The 21,693-nt window shown below is 40.6% G+C and overlaps 1 protein-coding gene across 1 annotated transcript in view; it reads left to right on the forward strand.

Annotated features, from left to right (window-relative positions):
* Positions 1-200: 200 nt before the first annotated feature.
* The window catches only part of si:ch73-61d6.3 (occludin), a 32,338-nt gene continuing 10,845 nt past the window's right edge, over positions 201-21,693 (forward strand). The window contains exons 1-4 of the mRNA XM_047375579.1: positions 201-452; positions 10,925-11,524; positions 13,626-13,817; positions 14,177-14,344. Of these exons, the coding sequence (XP_047231535.1) occupies positions 10,943-11,524; positions 13,626-13,817; positions 14,177-14,344 (942 nt within the window). The 5' untranslated portion in view covers positions 201-452; positions 10,925-10,942. The remainder of the gene's footprint in view (positions 453-10,924; positions 11,525-13,625; positions 13,818-14,176; positions 14,345-21,693) is intronic.

Raw genomic sequence — 21,693 nt, forward strand, 5'->3', positions numbered from 1 at the left:
TAAGATTCTTGTCTTAAAGGTAATGCTGTCCTTCCTTAATTTGTTATTCAAGAACTAAGCTGTACTCTACTACCCATTATTTCGCATCGATAAGAAGTGACGCTTCTGCTCAGTGAGGCCGCTGTAAAGAGCGGAAATCCTGACCTCTAGCGGTTGAAACGCGGAGGTGTCGAGGTGTTGTGCGGTGCGGCTCATCACCGCGGATAGGCGGGACAGAAAGCAGAGCGCTTGTTCAGAGGCTGCAGCTGGAGAGCCGTTTACTTTTTACCAAAACTGACGCTTCAGACGAATGAGAGGCGCATTTTAACGCCTGGGGAGTCTGAGAGACGCCGACTTAGAAACGAGTTTATGTGCTGAGAGACTGATAGCTAAACGGAGCCAAAACTTTGACCGGAAGGAGGGATTTTAACTGGAAACAGGAAAGGACGCTGCTGACCGAGCATTCTGTTCAGGTAAGACGACAAGAAAGTGGGTAAAATAATTCTTTACCGCTAATTTTATGTTTTGTGGGGGGAGACCTTTTTTTTTTAAATTAGTAGCATTACAAATTATGACGTTTTGAGGGGTGTCTGAAACCACTTAACTACTTTAATGGAATGTTAGCGGTCAGATTTGGTATTTGGACAGGTGGGTCTGTCATCTAGGAGACATTTTTCATCGGATATAAGTTATAAACAAGTGGCTTAAAACGATATATATATCAGTAAAGTGCGGGACCAGGAAAACAATTCAGGCACATTTGAACAGAAATAGAAAACAACTGAGGATCCTAATTACACGACTATGAACAAAAACAAGAGGGGTCTGGTTAGGATCTTAGTTCACAGTCTGTTGTTGTAAATGTGTTCAAAGCCTGACCAACAAACACTTTGTCTCCTAAAATGAAACCAGTGTTCTGTTTGACGCGGACAGGTCCACTAATATTTAGGTAATTTGTCACATTTGGCTCCACAATATTTACCTGTTGCTGTAATGACTAATTAATAGGCTTATGCACCTGTTTATTGTTTGCCCCTGGCTTACACAGGTGTCCAAACATGATTATAATCTGATGTTATTCTTCACTGTCCATTATTAATCAATCTTAATCAATCTTTATTAAGACTGCTTTTCATGCACAAGAAGGGAAACACAAAATGCTTTACATATAGAAATAATAGCTAAATAAGGCTAATCATGCATAAATCAGAAAGGTGTAGTTATAAAAGGTAACAAGGACTTAGGAAATACAATTGCTTTAATGATAATGAGACTGTAGAGGTAGACGTAAAATATTTTTAATATTTAAATTTTTATTTGTTGAACTTGTTTAACAAATAAAAACGTAATTTAAAGTTATTTGGTAACTGGACTGAATTCTCTAGTCATACTGACTACTCAAAGCGAGCCAGATTCACCGAATCACACTCACAAACTAAAACATGGATCAGTAGCCAGCTTGGGGTTAAGTGCCTTGCCCAGGGGCACATCAACACATGACAGGAGGAAGCTGGAATCATACCAACAACTTTCAGTTTGCAAGATAACTACAGTACCCACTGAGCCACAGTCGCCCTACATTATGTCGAAAGTGTTATAAGTGCTATAGAACTACAAATATGATTAATATAATTTTAATTACTAAAAGTCTGCCAAAAGCCAAAAAAGTGTTTTTTCAAAAGGAAAAAAAGAAGCAATGACGAGAGAGAGAGGTGAGGCAAAAAGGAAAACGGGAGAGAAGGAGGGGGAAGAGATTACAAGATAACACCCTAGAAGACTGCTTCTACACCTGCTGAAACATATAATAACAGCAATGTTACCGAAAAGTGCACGGTATTAATGAATGCAAGATGTATTTAGTGGTGACTGCTGCTCATTATAGAACATCTGTGTATCTCTTAACACCTGAATCTTACAACCTGTGGGTGTAAGTGTCAGCGCGCTTGTGTATATAAGATTTCTCCATTAAAAATATGCAATAGCGAGTGTGAGGAGCCACAGACCTGCCCCCCTGGACCCGAGACAGACGCGGAAAAGATCTGAGCCACAGACATCCAAAGGCCTCCCAGAGCACAGGAACACCGGTAGGACAACCGCCGGCATTACAGCATCTCCCCCACAGAAGAACAGGGGAACCACCTAGTAGCCACAGTGCAGAAGCCCCAGGAAGCTGCACCGTTGAGCCCACATGCCCCTCCAGTAGCCGTCTACACCTGAGCAGACCCAGCCATTGACCCAGAGACCCGAGACCCCGGGGGACATCGCTTCCCAAGCAGAAGCCCGACAGAGCGACAGGGTCCAGGCCTCAGCAAGCAGCCAACGGGAGTGAGCCGGCACACACCACAGCACCCAGCGCCAAGAACCACCAATCTAATCTAATCCAGAAGAGGGAGCAGCCCAAGACCCAACCTGACACTAAAACAAGTACGTACACACAGTCATAATCAAACATTCCCACCCTCATGCCTTCACATAAAAACACTCACACCCACAAATCCAACGTAAAGACACACAACAATGGACGTCATACACTCACTCACACTCACCATACACACTCTATACTCCCAGGTCCAGGTACAGATACCCCAGAGGGGCAACCGGTCCCTGGACCCAGGAGGTGGTCCCTTCCTTCCAGGGTGGAGACAGGCAGACTGTCCCAGCAGCAGCCCAGACTAGTGCCGGCACCGCCCGAACCCAGCAACCCCGGCCCAGACCCCGACCCCCCGCTTTGACCCCAGTCCCCAACGACCCCCGTCCCCATCCGGAGAGGGAGCCACTTACAAAAGAGGGGCCTATCTGGTCCAAAAGAGCTCGCCAACCAGAGCCGTCCCAGGATGAAACAGTTCCAACCCCCCAATGAATTCCGATCTCAACCCCATGAGCCCCTCACCCCCCATGAACACCAATATGAATCTCCCCACAGGGCCACCCCCAACCAGGTCACAGATATCGAACACATGCCCCAGAACCCAAACATACCCACAGATGAGCTTCACTCCTGAAAAGCCGATAAAGACACATCCACACGGCTCAAGCTCCACACACAGCCGCACTCCAAGCACCCCCGCCGTATCCTGTCCTCCACCACACAGCATGTTGTGACAGCAAGGGCCCCTGACCCCACACTAAGACGGGACAAACCCACCTGGCAAGTTTTAAAGTTCAGTTTAATGAGATGCCAAAGAAAGCGCAAAAGAAAATGTAGCTGTTTGGAAACTAAAGGAATGCCACCCGTCACTCCTTTCGAGGTACAACTGTTTAAAACTACAGCTGGCAACCAGCAACCCGAGGAGACAGCCTGATAAATCAGTTGCTATCAGCTTGTTATAAATATTCTGTACAATAAATACTTAAAACTACCACCAAGTTCAAGAGATGTTTATTTAATATTTTTTCTTAAGTCTATGTATCGGAATCCAAATAACTAAATAATTATTCAAAAGCGTTATTATTTTTACAGCACTATTAATAATTGTGTATCGGTTTTAAATTGAAGCTGTTGGATCATGCTAATATTACATTTTTACATTGTTTGTGTAAATATTATGAAACTACTGGTCCATGCCTGGTAGTTTCTGATAGTTTATTTACTTCGGTTGTTATCCCAGTTTATCAGTTTTTCCTTCAGTTACCTAATCAACACTTTTGGAAAGGATTTTAGTTTAGCGATATACTCATCAAGCCGTAGAGTTATAATTTACTGAAGGGTGTTCTTCAAACACACACCACAGGAATTTTCCCCATCTTGTTTTTCATTGTTTTTCATTTTTTCCTGCCCCAGGAGGTTTTCACAGTCTGGTGTTGTTTTGGCGTTGTGCAGGAAGTCTTGGCTGACTCCTGGGTGTATGTCAGTGGGTGCCTGCCTACATTTGTCTGTAGCCTAATTATTTTTGACTGATGTGCGACATGTGACTGTATAAATGGAATTCCTTTATCAGCGGCAGATGATAGAGTCTCTGTGTTTCAGTGGAGTTCAGGCTTCTGCTGGTGGGTGTCTGAGCTGACCCATGACCCTGGTCCAAACTCATGGCTTTTCTACCCAATGCAAAAAAACATGGAAGCCAGCTTTAGACAAATACTTTACATTACTACTACTACTAGAGCTGCAGTTATGCTCCTTGTTACTACTAAAATGGATCCGAGGTAAAGCACAATCCAATATATTCAGGGTGTTTACCTTTGAACAACATGAATATCTCTTCTTTAGGAACAAATCCTTAAAATAATACTTAAACTAAAGCCAGTTTTGTTTAATAATTGGTCCAAGGAAATGTTAATAGAAGATGTGTTCCAGTTAAAAACCCAATGACTAAATACCACGTGGCTTTTTCTGCCCAGTTAACTGCCTAAAAAGGAATAACTACTGATGCACAAAGATATCGCTGCTGATTGGAACTGGATAATTTTAATGCACACGTTGTGTGACGATGCCGCTGCTCCTTATATACAGGGGTTGGACAATGAAACTGAAACACCTGTCATTTTAGTGTGGGAGGTTTCATGGCTAAATTGGATCAGCCTGGTAGCCAGTCTTCATTGATTGCACATTGCACCAGTAAGAGCAGAGTGTGAAGGTTCAATTAGCAGGGTAAGAGCACAGTTTTACTCAAAATATTTAAATGCACACAACATTATGGGTGACATACCAGAGTTCAAAAGAGGACATATTGTTAGTGCACGTCTTGCTGGCGCATCTGTGACCAAGACAGCAAGTCTTTGTGATGTATCAAGAGCCACGGTATCCAGGGTAATGTCAGCATACCACCAAGAAGGACGAACCACATCCAACAGGATTAACTGTGGACGCAAGAGGAAGCTGTCTGAAAGGGATGTTCGGGTGCTAACCCGGATTGTATCCAAAAAACATAAAACCACCGCTGCCCAAATCACGGCAGAATTAAATGTGCACCTCAACTCTCCTGTTTCCACCAGAACTGTCTGTCGGGAGCTCCACAGGGTCAATATACACGGCCGGGCTGCTATAGCCAAACCTTTGGTCACTCATGCCAATGCCAAACGTCGGTTTCAATGGTGCAAGGAGCGCAAATCTTGGGCTGTGGACAATGTGAAACATGTATTGTTCTCTGATGAGTCCACCTTTACTGTTTTCCCCATATCCAGGAGAGTTACGGTGTGGAGAAGCCCCAAAGAAGCGTACCACCCAGACTGTTGCATGCCCAGAGTGAAGCATGGGGGTGGATCAGTGATGGTTTAAGCTGCCATATCATGGCATTCCCTTGGCCCAGTACTTGTGCTAGATGGGCGCGTCACTGCCAAAGACTACCGAACCATTCTTGAGGACCATGTGCATCCAATGGTTCAAACATTGTATCCTGAAGGCGGTGCCGTGTATCAGGATGACAATGCACCAATACACACAGCAAGACTGGTGAAAGATTGGTTTGATGAACATGAAAATGAAGTTGAACATCTCCCATGGCCTGCACAGTCACCACATCTAAATATTATTGAACCACTTTGGGGTGTTTTGGAGGAACGAGTCAGGAAACGTTTTCCTCCACCAGTATCACATAGTGACCTGGCCACTATCCTGCAAGAAGAATGGCTTAAAATCCCTCTGACCACTGTGCAGGACTTGTATATGTCATTCCCAAGATGAATTGATGCTGTATTGGCCGCAAAAGGAGGCACTACACCATACTAATAAATTATTGTGGTCTAAAACCAGGTGTTTCAGTTTCATTGTCCAACCCCTGTATATGATTATTGATCAACCATGACTGCTTAAGGCTCCTATAGTTTTAATAAATGATTGAATGATTTAACAATCAAACACATAAAAGTAAGTGAGTTAGAGCTTGTTTTACTCAAATAGGAAATTGGACACAGCTTTTAATAACTGGACCTTTCTACAAAGAAGGACTAAATGAATTTAGTGTTCAAACTCTCAAATCTTTCTAAAAATGTTGAGTTTTTTCTGGGAGACTTTAGCTTTTATTGTGACACAGTAGTACAGGAAGTCTTAGTAGTTGAGTATCATTGCCTAAAAAGACCTGAGATTATTTCCTGCCAGTGAGCACACACGCTCTCATGCAAGACAGCCTGTTGATCAACAATAAAGGTTACCTGACACTGCACAACATACGTCCTCTGTCCTCTCTTTCTCTGTTTCACCCCACCCCCCACCCCCCCCCAAGAGCTGCACAGAGGAACCCTTGTTTGATCCCTGGACAATGCTCCAATTTTTTTTTTTTTTTTTTTAAACTCTGAATCCATGGCAACACAGTTTGTGTGGCGAGGAGCCTTGACTTCTGGCCCTCCTGCTCCCGAAACAAAGGCAGAGAAGTTATGGTGGGAGGGAGAGGAGACCTAGGGGACAGACGATGAAGGAATGAAGGGGGGTATAATGGGAAGGTGTCTGGGACGGAGGCTTTGAGGCAAGACCTCCTCTGCTGTGTGTCCCCAACGCCTATAAAGAAGAAGAGTTATGAAACTGTGAACGGTGCCAGAGACTGTATGTCTGTCTTTATGTCAGAACCTCTGAATAGATGACCGTGTAGCTTGTGGTTCCCCTCACTGCTCTGCAGAGACAACAGAATGTGAGCAAAATGTGTGTGATAGGAGGTTTTTCTCTCAGGTGTAGACCAAAGCTATAGAGTTCATAAGGGAAGCATTTTGTAATGCCTTTTATACTTTTTACAATATTAGTTACAGTTAATGACAATTTGTTCAGGCAAAGATCCCGACTTTGACTGGACCATTATAAGGCAAGACAAGTTTATTTGTATAACACATTTCAGCAACAAGACAATTCAAAGTGCTTTACATGATGAAAAAAAGTACATTGCAGTGGTTAAAAAAACGTAAAAGTACATTGCATTGGCAGGATAAAGGAAAGTCACGAAAAGTTACTACAGACTGAAATCAATGAATGCACTCGATGCATTTTGGCCTTTATTTTTGTCACATTGACTCAAACTTTTCTCCCTGAGGAGGAGGCAACTCCTTAGAACTGTTCTGTAACATTTGATTATTTTTTTCCAGCCATTCTCCTGTTTTTGTGTTCATTGTCCTCTTGAGGAACAAGTTGTGGTCAAGCTTCAAGTTTATGTGTCCTCTAGTTGAAAATTGTAGTTGTAATTTAGTTAGGAATTAACAAGCAACGTTTCAGTGGTTTGTTCTGAGAACATAAACTAGAAGTGACTAATATATGTCAATCAAAACTCCTAAAACTTTCCATGTTTCATAATGCAAGTTACTACTTTTCTTTCTCCTTTTATATGAATCTGAGGCTTTTGTGCCATCAGTCAGATAAAATAAGCGAGTAAGTTTTTAAACACGTGACCTTGGGCCCTGAGAGTATGTGCTGGGCTCTTTACCAATGATACAAAATATTACTTTATAGTGTTTCTAGAGCCTCATAAATAGGAGAAAAAAGGTAAAAGTGGAAGTTTTTATCTGTAACAGTTACTTTGTCCTGCCTTTACATGATTTCCCCGTCATACTCTACATGTTTCCTGCCCACTCCCTTTAGGGCTCTGTGCAGAAGGAAAAGGCATTGTTATACACAGTGGCCTTGCATATCTGTGTAAAATTTGTAGCAGAAAGCAGCATTTGCGCTGCTTGAGTGGATGTGAAATCTTGAAAATCCTTTTCATTGTGGGGGCTGGAGAGAGACTCCTGCAGGTCGTGACGAGGCAGAAAGGAAAGGATTGTTGTTAGGCTTCTCTCTCTGTCCTGGTACCAACATCTCCACTCTTTACTGAGACTTGGCTGCTTCACAGACCTCATATCTAAACTTGTTGCTTTGCTATTTCTAATATGATGTAAAAATGATAATAAAGTACCTTGCAATAAATGTGCTAGTTAGATTTTGTTTCACATTTTGTCACAAAATGAACCAGAAACCTTAGTGTATCTCACTGGGATTTTATGTGATAAACCAGCATAATGATGAAGTTCATGAAAGAAAATGATACATGGGTTTGTGAACAAAATCTTTACAATTTTTGCACTGACTCTAGGTAAGTCAAGTCAAGTTTATTTATATAGCGCTGTATATAAGGAAAAACATTACAATGATACAGAATATCAAACAGAAGTAATTAAAAGAAATAAAGAGAATAGATTGATGGACAAGAAAAAAAAGGGAAAATTGGACTGAAAACTTAATGTTTAGATAACGCATTCAAAGGCCACTCTAAACAAATACGTTTTTAATCTTGATTTAAAGCAGATTCAAAACTCTAGTTTGCATTTACATCTGGACTTTGACTGGGCCAATCATAACACATGAATATGCTTTGATCTTTTATTGTAACTCCTGCTGGAAGCTGAACCTTTTTTAGGTCTTTAGTCTCAGGTTTTCTTCTCCAGCCATTTTCCCAGCAGCTCTGACCAGCGTCCATGTCCTGCTGAAGTAAAGCATCCCACAGCATGATGCAGCTACCGCCATGTCTCATGTAGGGATTAATCTGTTAAGGGTGTTAGTTTTCTACCACATATAGCATTTTGACCAAAAGTAGGGCAGCACAATATATCACATATTGGCATTGCTGTAGCGGTATGTAAAATAACAATGTTGTAAAGTACTCTGAAATGCAGCAGCTGCTCGCTAATATACTTGTTCCCACTTTGGACCCAGTTGTAATGTTTAGTCTGTTGGATGGAATCTCAGTGCAGGCGATGTTCACATCAGACAGATAAAAGTGTCTAAAATGGTGAAGGTCTCAGAGTGTTTGAAGCACAATCATATTTGCCTCTGAGCTGCTTCTCTGATTAATGCTCTCCTCATCTATACAGGTCCTTCTCAAAATATTAGCATATTGTGATAAAGTTCATTATTTTCCATAATGTAATGATGAAAATTTAACATTCATATATTTTAGATTCATTGCACACTAACTGAAATATTTCAGGTCTTTTATTGTCTTAATACGGATGATTTTGGCATACAGCTCATGCAAACCCAAAATTCCTATCTCACAAAATTAGCATATCATTAAAAGGGTCTCTAAACGAGCTATGAACCTAATCATCTGAATCAACTACTTAACTCTAAACACCTGCAAAAGATTCCTGAGGCCTTTAAAACTCCCAGCCTGGTTCATCACTCAAAACCCCAATCATGGGTAAGACTGCCGACCTGACTGCTGTCCAGAAGGCCACTATTGACACCCTCAAGCAAGAGGGTAAGACACAGAAAGAAATTTCTGAACGAATAGGCTGTTCCCAGAGTGCTGTATCAAGGCACCTCAGTGGGAAGTCTGTGGGAAGGAAAAAGTGTGGCAGAAGACGCTGCACAACGAGAAGAGGTGACCGGACCCTGAGGAAGATTGTGGAGAAGGGCCGATTCCAGACCTTGGGGGACCTGCGGAAGCAGTGGACTGAGTCTGGAGTAGAAACATCCAGAGCCACCGTGCACAGGCGTGTGCAGGAAATGGGCTGCAGGTGCCGCATTCCCCAGGTCAAGCCTCTTTTGAACCAGAAACAGCGGCAGAAGCGCCTGACCTGGGCTACAGAGAAGCAGCACTGGACTGTTGCTCAGTGGTCCAAAGTACTTTTTTCGGATGAAAGCAAATTCTGCATGTCATTCGGAAATCAAGGTGCCAGAGTCTGGAGGAAGACTGGGGAGAAGGAAATGCCAAAATGCCAGAAGTCCAGTGTCAAGTACCCACAGTCAGTGATGGTCTGGGGTGCCGTGTCAGCTGCTGGTGTTGGTCCACTGTGTTTTATCAAGGGCAGGGTCAATGCAGCTAGCTATCAGGAGATTTTGGAGCACTTCATGCTTCCATCTGCTGAAAAGCTTTATGGAGATGAAGATTTCATTTTTCAGCACGACCTGGTACCTGCTCACAGTGCCAAAACCACTGGTAAATGGTTTACTGACCATGGTATCACTGTGCTCAATTGGCCTGCCAACTCTCCTGACCTGAACCCCATAGAGAATCTGTGGGATATTGTGAAGAGAACGTTGAGAGACTCAAGACCCAACATTCTGGATGAGCTAAAGGCCGCTATCGAAGCATCCTGGGCCTCCATAAGACCTCAGCAGTGCCACAGGCTGATTGCCTCCATGCCACGCCGCATTGAAGCAGTCATTTCTGCCAAAGGATTCCCGACCAAGTATTGAGTGCATAACTGTACATGATTATTTGAAGGTTGACGTTTTTTGTATTAAAAACACTTTTCTTTTATTGGTTGGATGAAATATGCTAATTTTGTGAGATAGGAATTTTGGGTTTTCATGAGCTGTATGCCACAATCATCCGTATTAAGACAATAAAAGACCTGAAATATTTCAGTTAGTGTGCAATGAATCTAAAATATATGAATGTTAAATTTTCATCATGACATTATGGAAAATAATTAACTTTATCACAATATGCTAATATTTTGAGAAGGACCTGTACTTCCACCATCTAACCCAGCTTTAAATCTTTCTACAACTTTCTCCATGACCTGTCTGGTGTGTTCCTTTGTCTTCGTGATGCTATTTGTTCACTTTTTAAACCTCGCTATTTACACTGTAATAAAATTACATACAGGTGGACTCTACTTACTGATTAAGTGACTCCTGAAGGCGTCTGGTTGGACTGGTTGGTGAAAACCATGTAGCATTTTCCTTCCATTTAACTATGCTCTACTGTGTGTAGTTTTGTCTTATTAAAACTCAATATAATGCAAGTCACCTATGTGACTGAAATGCCACAAAATGTGAAAAAAGTTTAGTAAAGCATTGTATTTTGAACAACTCTGGATAAAAGAAAAGGGGTTTTATGCCCACAGGTCATACCTGCTTTGAGATAGTAAAACATTTACACGGTTCCGTTACTAAGCCTCATTACCTTTGGAGGGCACGCCTAACTGACCCTTATCTTTCCACGTAGCATTGTTCATATCAGTTTTGCTGGGAAACAGAGTCAGACTGCTCTTCAAAGATTTGGTCTTTTTTACGACTCTCATTCTGTGTTTCTGTTTCCAGTTCGGGACATCTCCAGCGATGTTTGACAAGCAACATTACGAGAGTCCACCAGTCTACAGCCCTCCCTTCACCTCTCCATCCAACAATGGCTTCGGTCCTGTCGGCAGCTTCCAAGGCCCTCAGAGTGGTTACAATGCATACCCACCGCCGCCTGGATCTTACTACGTCGAAGACAGGCCTCAGCACTTCTACAAATGGCTGTCCCCACCTGGGATCATCAAGGCCATGATGGCTACAGTGATAGTGTTGTGTTTGGCCATATTTGCCTGCGTTGCTTCGACACTTATGTGGGAATTCCAATATGGATACGGAGCAGGAGGGGGTTACTACGGTTCTGGTATGGGCTACGGCAGCAGCTACATTGGAGGAAGCTATGGCTCAGGCTACGGAGGCATTGGAGGTTATGGAGGCTATGGAAGCTACTACGGCTCTTACGTTTCTCCTTACTCAGCCAAAACTGCCATGATTGCCATGGCAGCTATCAGCTTCATTGGATCTATGTCATTCTTCATTGCCAGCTTCTCTAAATCCAATGTTGTCCGCAGCCGAAAGTTCTTCCTGGCCGTCCTTGTATGCAGCATTCTCATGGGTGTCCTACAGGTAACACTCAAAAATGAGCATTTATTTATATTATTTACACTGTATATACTTGGATAAAATGGGATGATATAGGAAAATAGCAGGTTGACAGTTTTTATAATGGGTGCATGTGAGGCTGATACGTTTACCTGTTGCTCATTGATGCTTTAGTGTGTGTAAGACGGCATTTAGAAAATTAGAAATGATTCCCCTAAAGTTGTTTACAAATAGAACATTTTAACATTCCCGTGTGGATTAAAGACACGCCCTTAGATGCACCAATCAGAGATTTTGTGGCATATTTCCGGATGCCCATTTTGTAAATCTGACCTGCCTAGAGCGAATTGAGCCAAGTCTAATTTCTCTTTAAGACACAATAATAAACAAAGTTTTAAAAGAATTAATATTTTCTTCTTTCTGAAGAAGCTTTAAAATGCAGAAACAAATTACAGAGCCATCTACAAATTAAGTAAAAACCTGCAGGTTGTGGGAGGAAGGTATGTGTAAAAAACACTAAATTCAGACCAATTATAATCTGCCTTTTAAAAGCCAGATTATATCTCACTGTTTTTTCCTCTTTTCTTCAACACACTTTAGAATGTAGAAGCAGACCAGTTTGTCCCACATAATATTTAAGAGACTTGTTAAAACACATGCTTTTATTAATGTACAGGTGCCTTGAGAAGGCTTTCTGTGATCAATCATTAATTATTTTACCTACCCTATTCTTATAACCCAGGACGCTTTAAACAAATTTAGTCTGCAACATTTGAACCAGTCATTTTCCTTGTTAACAAACGTTCTCTTGCAGAGCAAAGACACATGTGGGAACATAACCCTTTAAATGGGGTTTTATGATCATAGGTGGACCTTCGTCTTTTAAAGGTTGAGAGGCTGATTTGAAGGAATTCAGTTATGTATTATAAATGCCGGCATATTTATCTGCCTTGTTAGCTCCACTTTTAAGGCCAAAGAATGGAGGTAAAAATATTTATTCGATACTGGCCCTGTGTTTTCTATGCATTTCAGTCACTGAGAACTCGTTAGTTGTATATTTGACTAGTTTAAGTGCTAATTTTCTGTTGTTGGCTGAGTCAGGGATGGAATAATGAGGATGTCATGCACGGATTAGTCATCGCAAAAGAATGTAACTTCATTATTTCCTAAACCTAAAACCATATCTGCTCTTAGCATTGCTATTAATCATTTTTTTATGAAGCTGAGGTTTTTTCTTTCCTAGTTTGTCAGCCAAAGCATAACTTGGTGTAAGAATTTTCCTCCTCTGTAGGCTTTTAGCTAACGAGTGAAAAGGGAACACCTGTAGGGCTTTCAGGGATAAATTTAGATTCTCAGCCACATTTGTCTTGACTCATCCTCTGATTTCAGAAAACAAAATCCCATTTCACTTTGGGTACATGTGACACGCACCTGCTGAAACTGCAGGTTAAAATGCAGCAGCAATCATTGCATTAATTAATCATGCTCAGACATGTCTGAGCTTTACTTGGACTTGTCAGTAGGTGTGTAATTATCAAGATGAACAAGAAAAAAAGACATTTAGCTAAATTGCAAATTAGTTACTTGACACAGCACTCTACATAGATAAGGCACTGAAACAAGTGGCTTTACTGCAGCTACCTTACTGGAAATTAGCAACATAATCCATCCCAGTAATAAAGTGGACAGGGAAACCAGAGGTGATGTCACCGCTTGTGTGTATATGAGAGAGCAGCTGGTGTTACACAGCTCTGCAATTAAACAGGATATCACAATTTATTTTACCTTTGGGGTTAATATAGAATTTCTGAACTGAATTTGAAATAAAATTAATATTTGAAAACAAATGCACAATGATTAGAGTTTACATTTTAGCTTACTTTAGCATCTTATTTAATTGTTTAGTTAAATATAAACAGCAGTCTCTGTGTATTCCATGTAGAGTAAATTGTCTAAAGCACTGCCAGCGTCACGAAATCCAGAATGTTCTACGCAAGAACTTCAAATTGATAAAACAGAGCTCCTTTCTGTAAAACCTCCTTCTATCTGCTGGTCTAACTCTGAAAGAACAGTTGCCATGTTTGTAGTGATATCACTGAACATGTATGTTTTTTCTCTTTCTCAGGGCATCATGACCATTGTCTACATTGTTGGAGTAAATCCGATGGCCCAGAGTTCGTCCAGTGTGATGTATAATCCAATGCTGATGATGTGTCAGAACCTCTATCAAACCAGCTACTCACAGATGGGGGGACTGGGAGGCTTTCCCATGTACAACCAGTACCTGTACCACTACTGTTTTGTGGATCCACAGGAGGTCTGTGGCGTTTAATTTGTCACGTTTCCAGGATTATTTCAAACAGTTCTTAAAGTTCCTCACAAAAATGCATTTTAATTTTAGACTAAATATTCTATAAATAAACAAAAATACAGAAAAATCCCATTTAAAATTACTGACATCTAAAGCTCAAAGTCTTATTATTTTGTCAAAAAAAAAAAACCGTTATCAAAAACATAATTTTCATTAATTATTAACATTACAGAAAACTAACAAAAAATAATTGTGAACTCAAAGCAGCAAAAAGATTCCAGGAAGCCCGGATAAATCAACTTTATGGCTCAGCTTATCTTTTTAACAACTTTCTGGATCTGATCATCATGTACTTGCTTTTTTAGGGAGTTGCCATGGTGTGTGGATTCCTGGTGGTCATCGCTTTGGGCGTCGCTGCTTTCTTTGCTCAGAAAACAAGAGGGAAGATCTGGCGCTATGGAAAACCAAATATCTACTGGGAAGAGCCTCTTGTTGGTGGGAAGGCCTCAGAAGGCAGAGATGTAGAGGAATGGGTAAGAGATATAACTGGGTGACAAACACAGTTTACCGAGGCTCTGTTTACGTGGGATATAAGCTGAAGAAAAAAAGAACCTCACATTTTGACTCATTTTGAGGCTGTGAATGCACAGTTTCCAGTCAGGAAACAAGGTCACTCAGCGTTTAAATCCTGGAATACGACGTTCACTGAGAGATTTGATTAGATTATGAAATGCTGAACTGCTGTTGTTTAGGTCAAAGATTCAGCCACAAAAAGTGACCTCTTCCTTTAATCTCTCTCAAACTGTGTACCCTTTTATGTCAAATGGCAAATTGTTTTCCATCCGCTTTGTGTTCTTTGCGACGTCAAGTTAGGGGACTGAATAGGTTATCAGCGAGGCAGTCTTTCCAGTGCTCAGGTAGTCATCAGGTGTAAAAACAGAAGGTGATTCAGGTGCTGTAAACCGCCAAGCTGAGGTTCACTGATACCTCAGGCTAGTCTGTTGTTTTCAACATAAAACTTTGTTGCATGCCCAAAGATGCAGTTCAGTTACCGCCCTCATCTGTTTTTTTTTTTTTTTTCTTTTTTAAGAGTTAAAAGTTCATCATGAGCTCCTTCTGAGTTCCAGTGAGGAAACAGTTGCTCTGTGGTAACAGTGTTTCCTCTAACTGTCACTTTGTTCAGGGTCAGAGCTGATAGTAGCTGGTGATTGTATGCTCCTGGTCTATGAGCTAGTTTCACTCTGTGTAACCATTAACTACCCTAGAAGATACTGAGCAGCCTGCTGGTTTCTTTGTGCTTTGTTTGCTTTGCGTTTTTAAATGTCAACAACACTCTAATTATAATGGACTGATATGAGAGATATGGGTTAATGGTCAACTTGACCTGTCATCTTTTAAATATGGCTTGTTTCTTCCATGAGGAAGAATATCTTGCTAAAGCAAAAACAGGTAGAGCAGGGAGTGGATTGTGGTTAAGCAGACTATTTTCTTTCATCTGCCAAAGTATGTCATGACAGTAATGATGAATTCTTCAAGAAAATATTATCGACATCAAAAAAGACTTCCTTGGTGTCCCTGGAAGGGTGAAAAACAACATAATCAGGAAACAAGTTTATAGATGTTTACTTCTAAGTCAAATAGTTGAAATAAAAAGCAAATGACAACTGAAAACAACAACAAAAAAAAGATACAGGCGTGTCCTAAGTATCTTAGCGTCTTTAAGATACCTGTCGCCTTTATTTAAGTCTGGAGAATCCAGGATAAGTCTTCCTCAGTGGTCAGCCTCTTCAAAACTATGTAAAGAGCACATTTTGCCATCTGACGCAACACATTTCACTATGGTTTTAGGACATACTACATTAATAATGTTTACCATTCATTTGCATGACAGTTCTTCAATTAGTCTTAAATTAAACCCGGAATATCCAATCTATCCTACTTCTTTAGTTTACAGGCTGAATATCCTATTGGGATGCAAAGTGTAATATTTAGGAATTACAAACAGCAAGTATTACATTACAAACAGTACTTTTCCATATTATTAATACACACACTGATATTGCAATTGTGTTACATTATGCAGCCCTTACTTAGACGTATATGTATCATGAAGAATACTTTATTTTCTGTTTTTAGCATGAACTAATAATTTGTGTTCAAAATGAACACTTAATGCATGTTTATGATCCTGCACTGACCTTTCATCCAGTCCTGGACATCTAAATGGGATGGATGTTAGTGATGCAGCTGTAAAAAAACAAAACTTGTCCTGCTCTTTCTGTTTACCCCTCTGTTGAACCATGGTCTGTACACACCTACAAAGGATAAAATCTGATTTATGATATTTGGGGATGCTATCTAATAATTAAATTTAGAATACAAATAAGTTGCTTTTTCTGCATGTTTTGCTCACTGATTTTAATTGCTTTATCAAGATAAGGAAAACAATTATCTTACACCGAAAAATAAATGTTGCAAATAAGTAATACTGACATCTACATTACTTATTGTGATTTGTCGGTGAATGAAATATGGTTTTGTATGGTTAGATCAGGTCAGGTTAGGCTACAGCTCAACATCAACCTAAAAACAAACAAAACATAAACTTCTAGACAAAGTAAACTAAGTTTAAAAAAAAAATAAAAACAACATAATAAAAACAAATACCACCACAAGTAAATACAGATCCAATTTAAAACCAAGAAATTAAGATTTGGGCTTTTGCCATCAACTTGTAAAGGAAAATAGAGATGGAAACCGAAACGGTGTAAATATTTTTTTTTTTGTTTGTTTGGTTGAGCAAATAGTGACTAAACAACTGTTGAGGTAAAAGTAGCATAATAAATCAGCTCTTAATTACAAAGAAACACAAAGGGCATTATAAAAGATAAAAACAGAAGGACGTTTTTTTTATTTTGCTTCATTAGGTCAGATTAGATGTTTTTCACCCTTCCTCACAGTAGCTTTTAGTTTTTTAGTTGGTTGCTGATTTTCTAAGACCGCTTTCAAAGGTCATTTAGACACTGATTGCTTATCAGTCCTTCACATAAACGCAGTGAAAACAGACAACCTTCTAAATTCACCTATTTTCACATCGGTGCCAACAAATTTTATTGAGCTTGAAAACAGACAACAGAGAAATACTTTCACTGCGATCTCATTGTTTTTATGGAATTTGCAAAAAATTTTTCTTTTCTTTCTGTAAGATTTAGTTTTAAATTATTGAGTCAACCTTTGAGTTTTGTGTGGCATCTCGGGAAGCTTATTATTTGAATACCTGAGTCAATCAAAGTTTCAGTCTATGTCATGCAAAGCCTGGTTGCAGAAGGAGCTTCAACCAGACGTGTGTTTATATGGGATTATATAGAGCCGTTTGTTTTGGAGATTGGGTGTCATCGCCTCACGAACAGCATCCTGCACTGAGAGGTGGCTCCTGTGCCTAGCAGAGTAAATCCTCTGACTAGCACTTGTGTCTAATAATGGAGCGATGCTCAGTGATGTCACCCTCATCTTATTGGTGCTTTAGTAATGTTGTGTTACCACTCTAGTTGAGAACTTTGTCATTTTTCAAGGAAATAATGAGAAAGAGGTATAAGGATTAGAAAGGCTTAGGAAAAGGCACAAGAATTTTCAGAAAATATGAGCCCTGGAAAATGTGATGTTGCTAACGGATTATTATTTATTCAAAGATTAAAAAACACCACCCATTTGGGTTGGGTAACCTACTTTTTCTGTGCCTTAAGACTGTGGTGTCTACTGAATCAACCAATGTGTGTCTTTATGTAGACAATGCTTTAAGAAAGCACAGTTATTTTAGATTTTTTTAATTGCGCTTGGTTCCCACCTTTCTGAATGTTCTTATCTGCTACTCAGCACTTCAAATAAACCCACAGGGTTGTTGTATTCATTTTCCATTCTGGGCAGTTTCAGGCTGTGGTTGGTCTCTGTCGTGGAGACCAGGGAGGCCCGGCTTGCTCTGATGACCTCACACACAGGTTTTATTCATCTCGGCCGGGGCGGGGGGCTGCATTGTGTCTGCAGCATGAAGTCATCAGAATCAGTCGTAGAAAGGCTGCTTGTGTGCTACAAACACTAAGACAGATGGAGGGAAGCAGCATCCTGTGCTGGTTTCTTTATGCATGCATGAAAACATCATCGATATTCATACTCCCTGAGCTTTTCACCATTTTGTCATGTTACCACCACAACATTAATTTGTTTTATTGGGATTTACTGTGTTGCACCAACACAAAGTAGTGGATAATTTGAAGTGGGATGAAAATAATGCAGAATTTCTAATGTTTTTACAAATAAAGATGTGAAACGTTTGGCATACGTTTGCTTTCTGCCCCCTATTCTTGACACCCTCACATGAAATTCCAGTTCTACAATTGACTGTAGCAATCAAATAATTATTAACTGGTTTCCACTTGTGTTTAATTTAATATCAGCCAACTTTTTGGCGTAAGTGCAAAACATTTTGTGCACCTGGAAACAAACTCTGCACATAACCCCGAATTAACTATCAACGCTGAAAATGATGGTGTCAGCATCATCCTGGGTGGATGCTTTTTTTCAGCAGGGACAGGAAAGCTGTTTGAAACAATCTTTGAAGAAAACCTATTAGAGGCTGCCAAAGACTTGAAACTTGGACAGAGGTCCATCTCCCAGCAGCACAGCACCCTAAACATAAGAGCCAGAGCTACAATAGAATGGTTTAGATCAGGGTTGGACAACCCCAGTCAGCCACAACCGGTTTCCAGCAACTTTTAGATGTGTCCTTGGTCCAACACACCTGAATCCAATGGTTCCGTTACCTCCTCAATATGCAGCACACCAACCCCTTGAGGACTGAGGTTACCTGCTTCTGTTTTAGAAGATGTTCCCTTGGTTCAGCACACCTGAATCAAATAAATGGCTAATTACCAGGTCTGTGCAGGAATTGACTGCATACTGAGGAGGTAATACAACCGTTTGATTCTGGTGTGTTGGACCAAGGACATGTCTAAAAGTTGCAGGACACCAGTCATGGAGGACTGGACTTGCCCAACCCTGATTTAGATCAAAGTACAGGTCCTTCTCAAAATATTAGCATATTGTGATAAAGTTCATTATTTTCCATAATGTCATGATGAAAATTTAACATTCATATATTTTAGATTCATTGCACACTAACTGAAATATTTCAGGTCTTTTATTGTCTTAATACGGATGATTTTGGCATACAGCTCATGAAAACACAAAATTCCTATCTCACAAAATTAGCATATCATTAAAAGAGTCTCTAAACGAGCTATGAACCTAATCATCTGAATCAACGAGTTAACTCTAAACACCTGCAAAAGATTCCTGAGGCCTTTAAAACTCCCAGCCTGGTTCATCACTCAAAACCCCAATCATGGGTAAGACTGCCGACCTGACTGCTGTCCAGAAGGCCACTATTGACACCCTCAAGCAAGAGGGTAAGACACAGAAAGACATTTCTGAACGAATAGGCTGTTCCCAGAGTGCTGTATCAAGGCACCTCAGTGGGAAGTCTGTGGGAAGGAAAAAGTGTGGCAGAAAACGCTGCACAACGAGAAGAGGTAACCGGACCCTGAGGAAGATTGTGGAGAAGGGCCGATTCCAGACCTTGGGGGACCTGCGGAAGCAGTGGACTGAGTCTGGAGTAGAAACATCCAGAGCCACCGTGCACAGGCGTGTGCAGGAAATGGGCTACAGGTGCCGCATTCCCCAGGTCAAGCCACTTTTGAACCAGAAACAGTGGCAGAAGCGCCTGACCTGGGCTACAGAGAAGCAGCACTGGACTGTTGCTCAGTGGTCCAAAGTACTTTTTTCGGATGAAAGCAAATTCTGCATGTCATTCGGAAATCAAGGTGCCAGAGTCTGGAGGAAGACTGGGGAGAAGGAAATGCCAAAATGCCAGAAGTCCAGTGTCAAGTACCCACAGTCAGTGATGGTCTGGGGTGCCGTGTCAGCTGCTGGTGTTGGTCCACTGTGTTTTATCAAGGGCAGGGTCAATGCAGCTAGCTATCAGGAGATTTTGGAGCACTTCATGCTTCCATCTGCTGAAAAGCTTTATGGAGATGAAGATTTCCTTTTTCAGCACGACCTGGCACCTGCTCACAGTACCAAAACCACTGGTAAATGGTTTACTGACCATGGTATCACTGTGCTCAATTGGCCTGCCAACTCTCCTGACCTGAACCCCATAGAGAATCTGTGGGATATTGTGAAGAGAACGTTGAGAGACTCAAGACCCAACACTCTGGATGAGCTAAAGGTCGCTATCGAAGCATCCTGGGCCTCCATAAGACCTCAGCAGTGCCACAGGCTGATTGCCTCCATGCCACGCCGCATTGAAGCAGTCATTTATGCAAAAGGATTCCCGACCAAGTATTGAGTGCATAACTGTACATGATTATTTGAAGGTTGACATTTTTTGTATTAAAAACACTTTTCTTTTATTGGTCGGATGAAATATGCTAATTTTGTGAGATAGGAATTTTGGGTTTTCATGAGCTGTATGCCAAAATCATCCGTATTAAGACAATAAAAGACCTGAAATATTTCAGTTAGTGTGCAATGAATCTAAAATATATGAATGTTAAATTTTCATCATGACATTATGGAAAATAATGAACTTTATCACAATATGCTAATATTTTGAGAAGGACCTGTATGTTTATGTGTTAGAATGGCCCAGTCAAAGTCCAGTCCTAAATCGAGTTGAGACTATATAGCAAGACTTGAGAAAAAATTAATGTTCACAGACTGCAAAAGATTTCCGCCTTTAGATGTGCTAAACTGATGGAGACATACCCCAAAAGACTTGCAGCTGGAACTATACAAGCAATGTGTCTGGATGGTGTTGACTCAGGAGGGCTGAATACACATTGAATCCAAATAAAATAAAAGGAAGTTTGTGGTTGTAATGTGTGAAAATGTTAGAGTTGTAAATTCTTTTACAAGGGACTGTAGTTTTATTTTTACTCTACACATTTATCCCAATACAGTTTTATATTAACAGTCTTGTTTCTATTACAGCATCTGTTTTAATATGGTAAATGGTTAAAGTGCAGGCCATTAATGGCTTTACAATATTTTACCTATTTTCTTTCTGATGATTTATTTGTCATTCCTTCAACCTTATATAATTTGCTTAGTGATTGTTTTACCTCTGAAACCCGAGCAGAACAAGACTTTCTAAAACTCATTATTGTAACGTGAAGTGGCTTTAGATATGTGTGACTTTTAGTCAAACTATTGCTTTCTCTTTATATTTTGTTCATTTCCACGTAACTTACTCAGGACACCTTCCCTCTGTGATGTGTCTCTGGTACTTCTTAAGATACCGTCTCTCCATATGAAGTCCTTCCTTTGGTTCCCTGGATTAGGGGAGCTCTGAGGTCCTACTGTGAACACATCCTGTGCTCACAGTTGATTGGCTCTTGTGTTGCACACTGAGAGGGCATTGTTGAGATTCTTTCATGAGCCTCTCTCCTAACAGGATTCACCTGCAGCTGCAAGAAAGAGAGACACATGCTCAGTTTGATCCACCCACCAATGGTTATTGTTTTTTGGGGAATGGCTGTTTTTACTCATTGTAATTTTCCGTTATGCTAACAAAATGCTTTACTACAAACTGTTAAATCTACAAAAGGCAGAAAACCAACATTTGCTCCTGTCAATATTATTAGCCAGAGATATGCGAACAGTTATCAGTCTTAGTCATGGGTTAATTGGGCTGTTCATCTGCTCTGTATTTTAATTTTTGTCAGAGAAACATCTGTAGGGTTGCTGCAAGCATCTATATATTCATGCATTATGCAACAGTCCCATTTTCAGCCCTTAATCTGACCAAATATTCTAAATAGCTGAT

This window comes from Girardinichthys multiradiatus, chromosome 9, assembly GCF_021462225.1.
Source record: "Girardinichthys multiradiatus isolate DD_20200921_A chromosome 9, DD_fGirMul_XY1, whole genome shotgun sequence".
NCBI lineage: Eukaryota > Metazoa > Chordata > Actinopteri > Cyprinodontiformes > Goodeidae > Girardinichthys > Girardinichthys multiradiatus.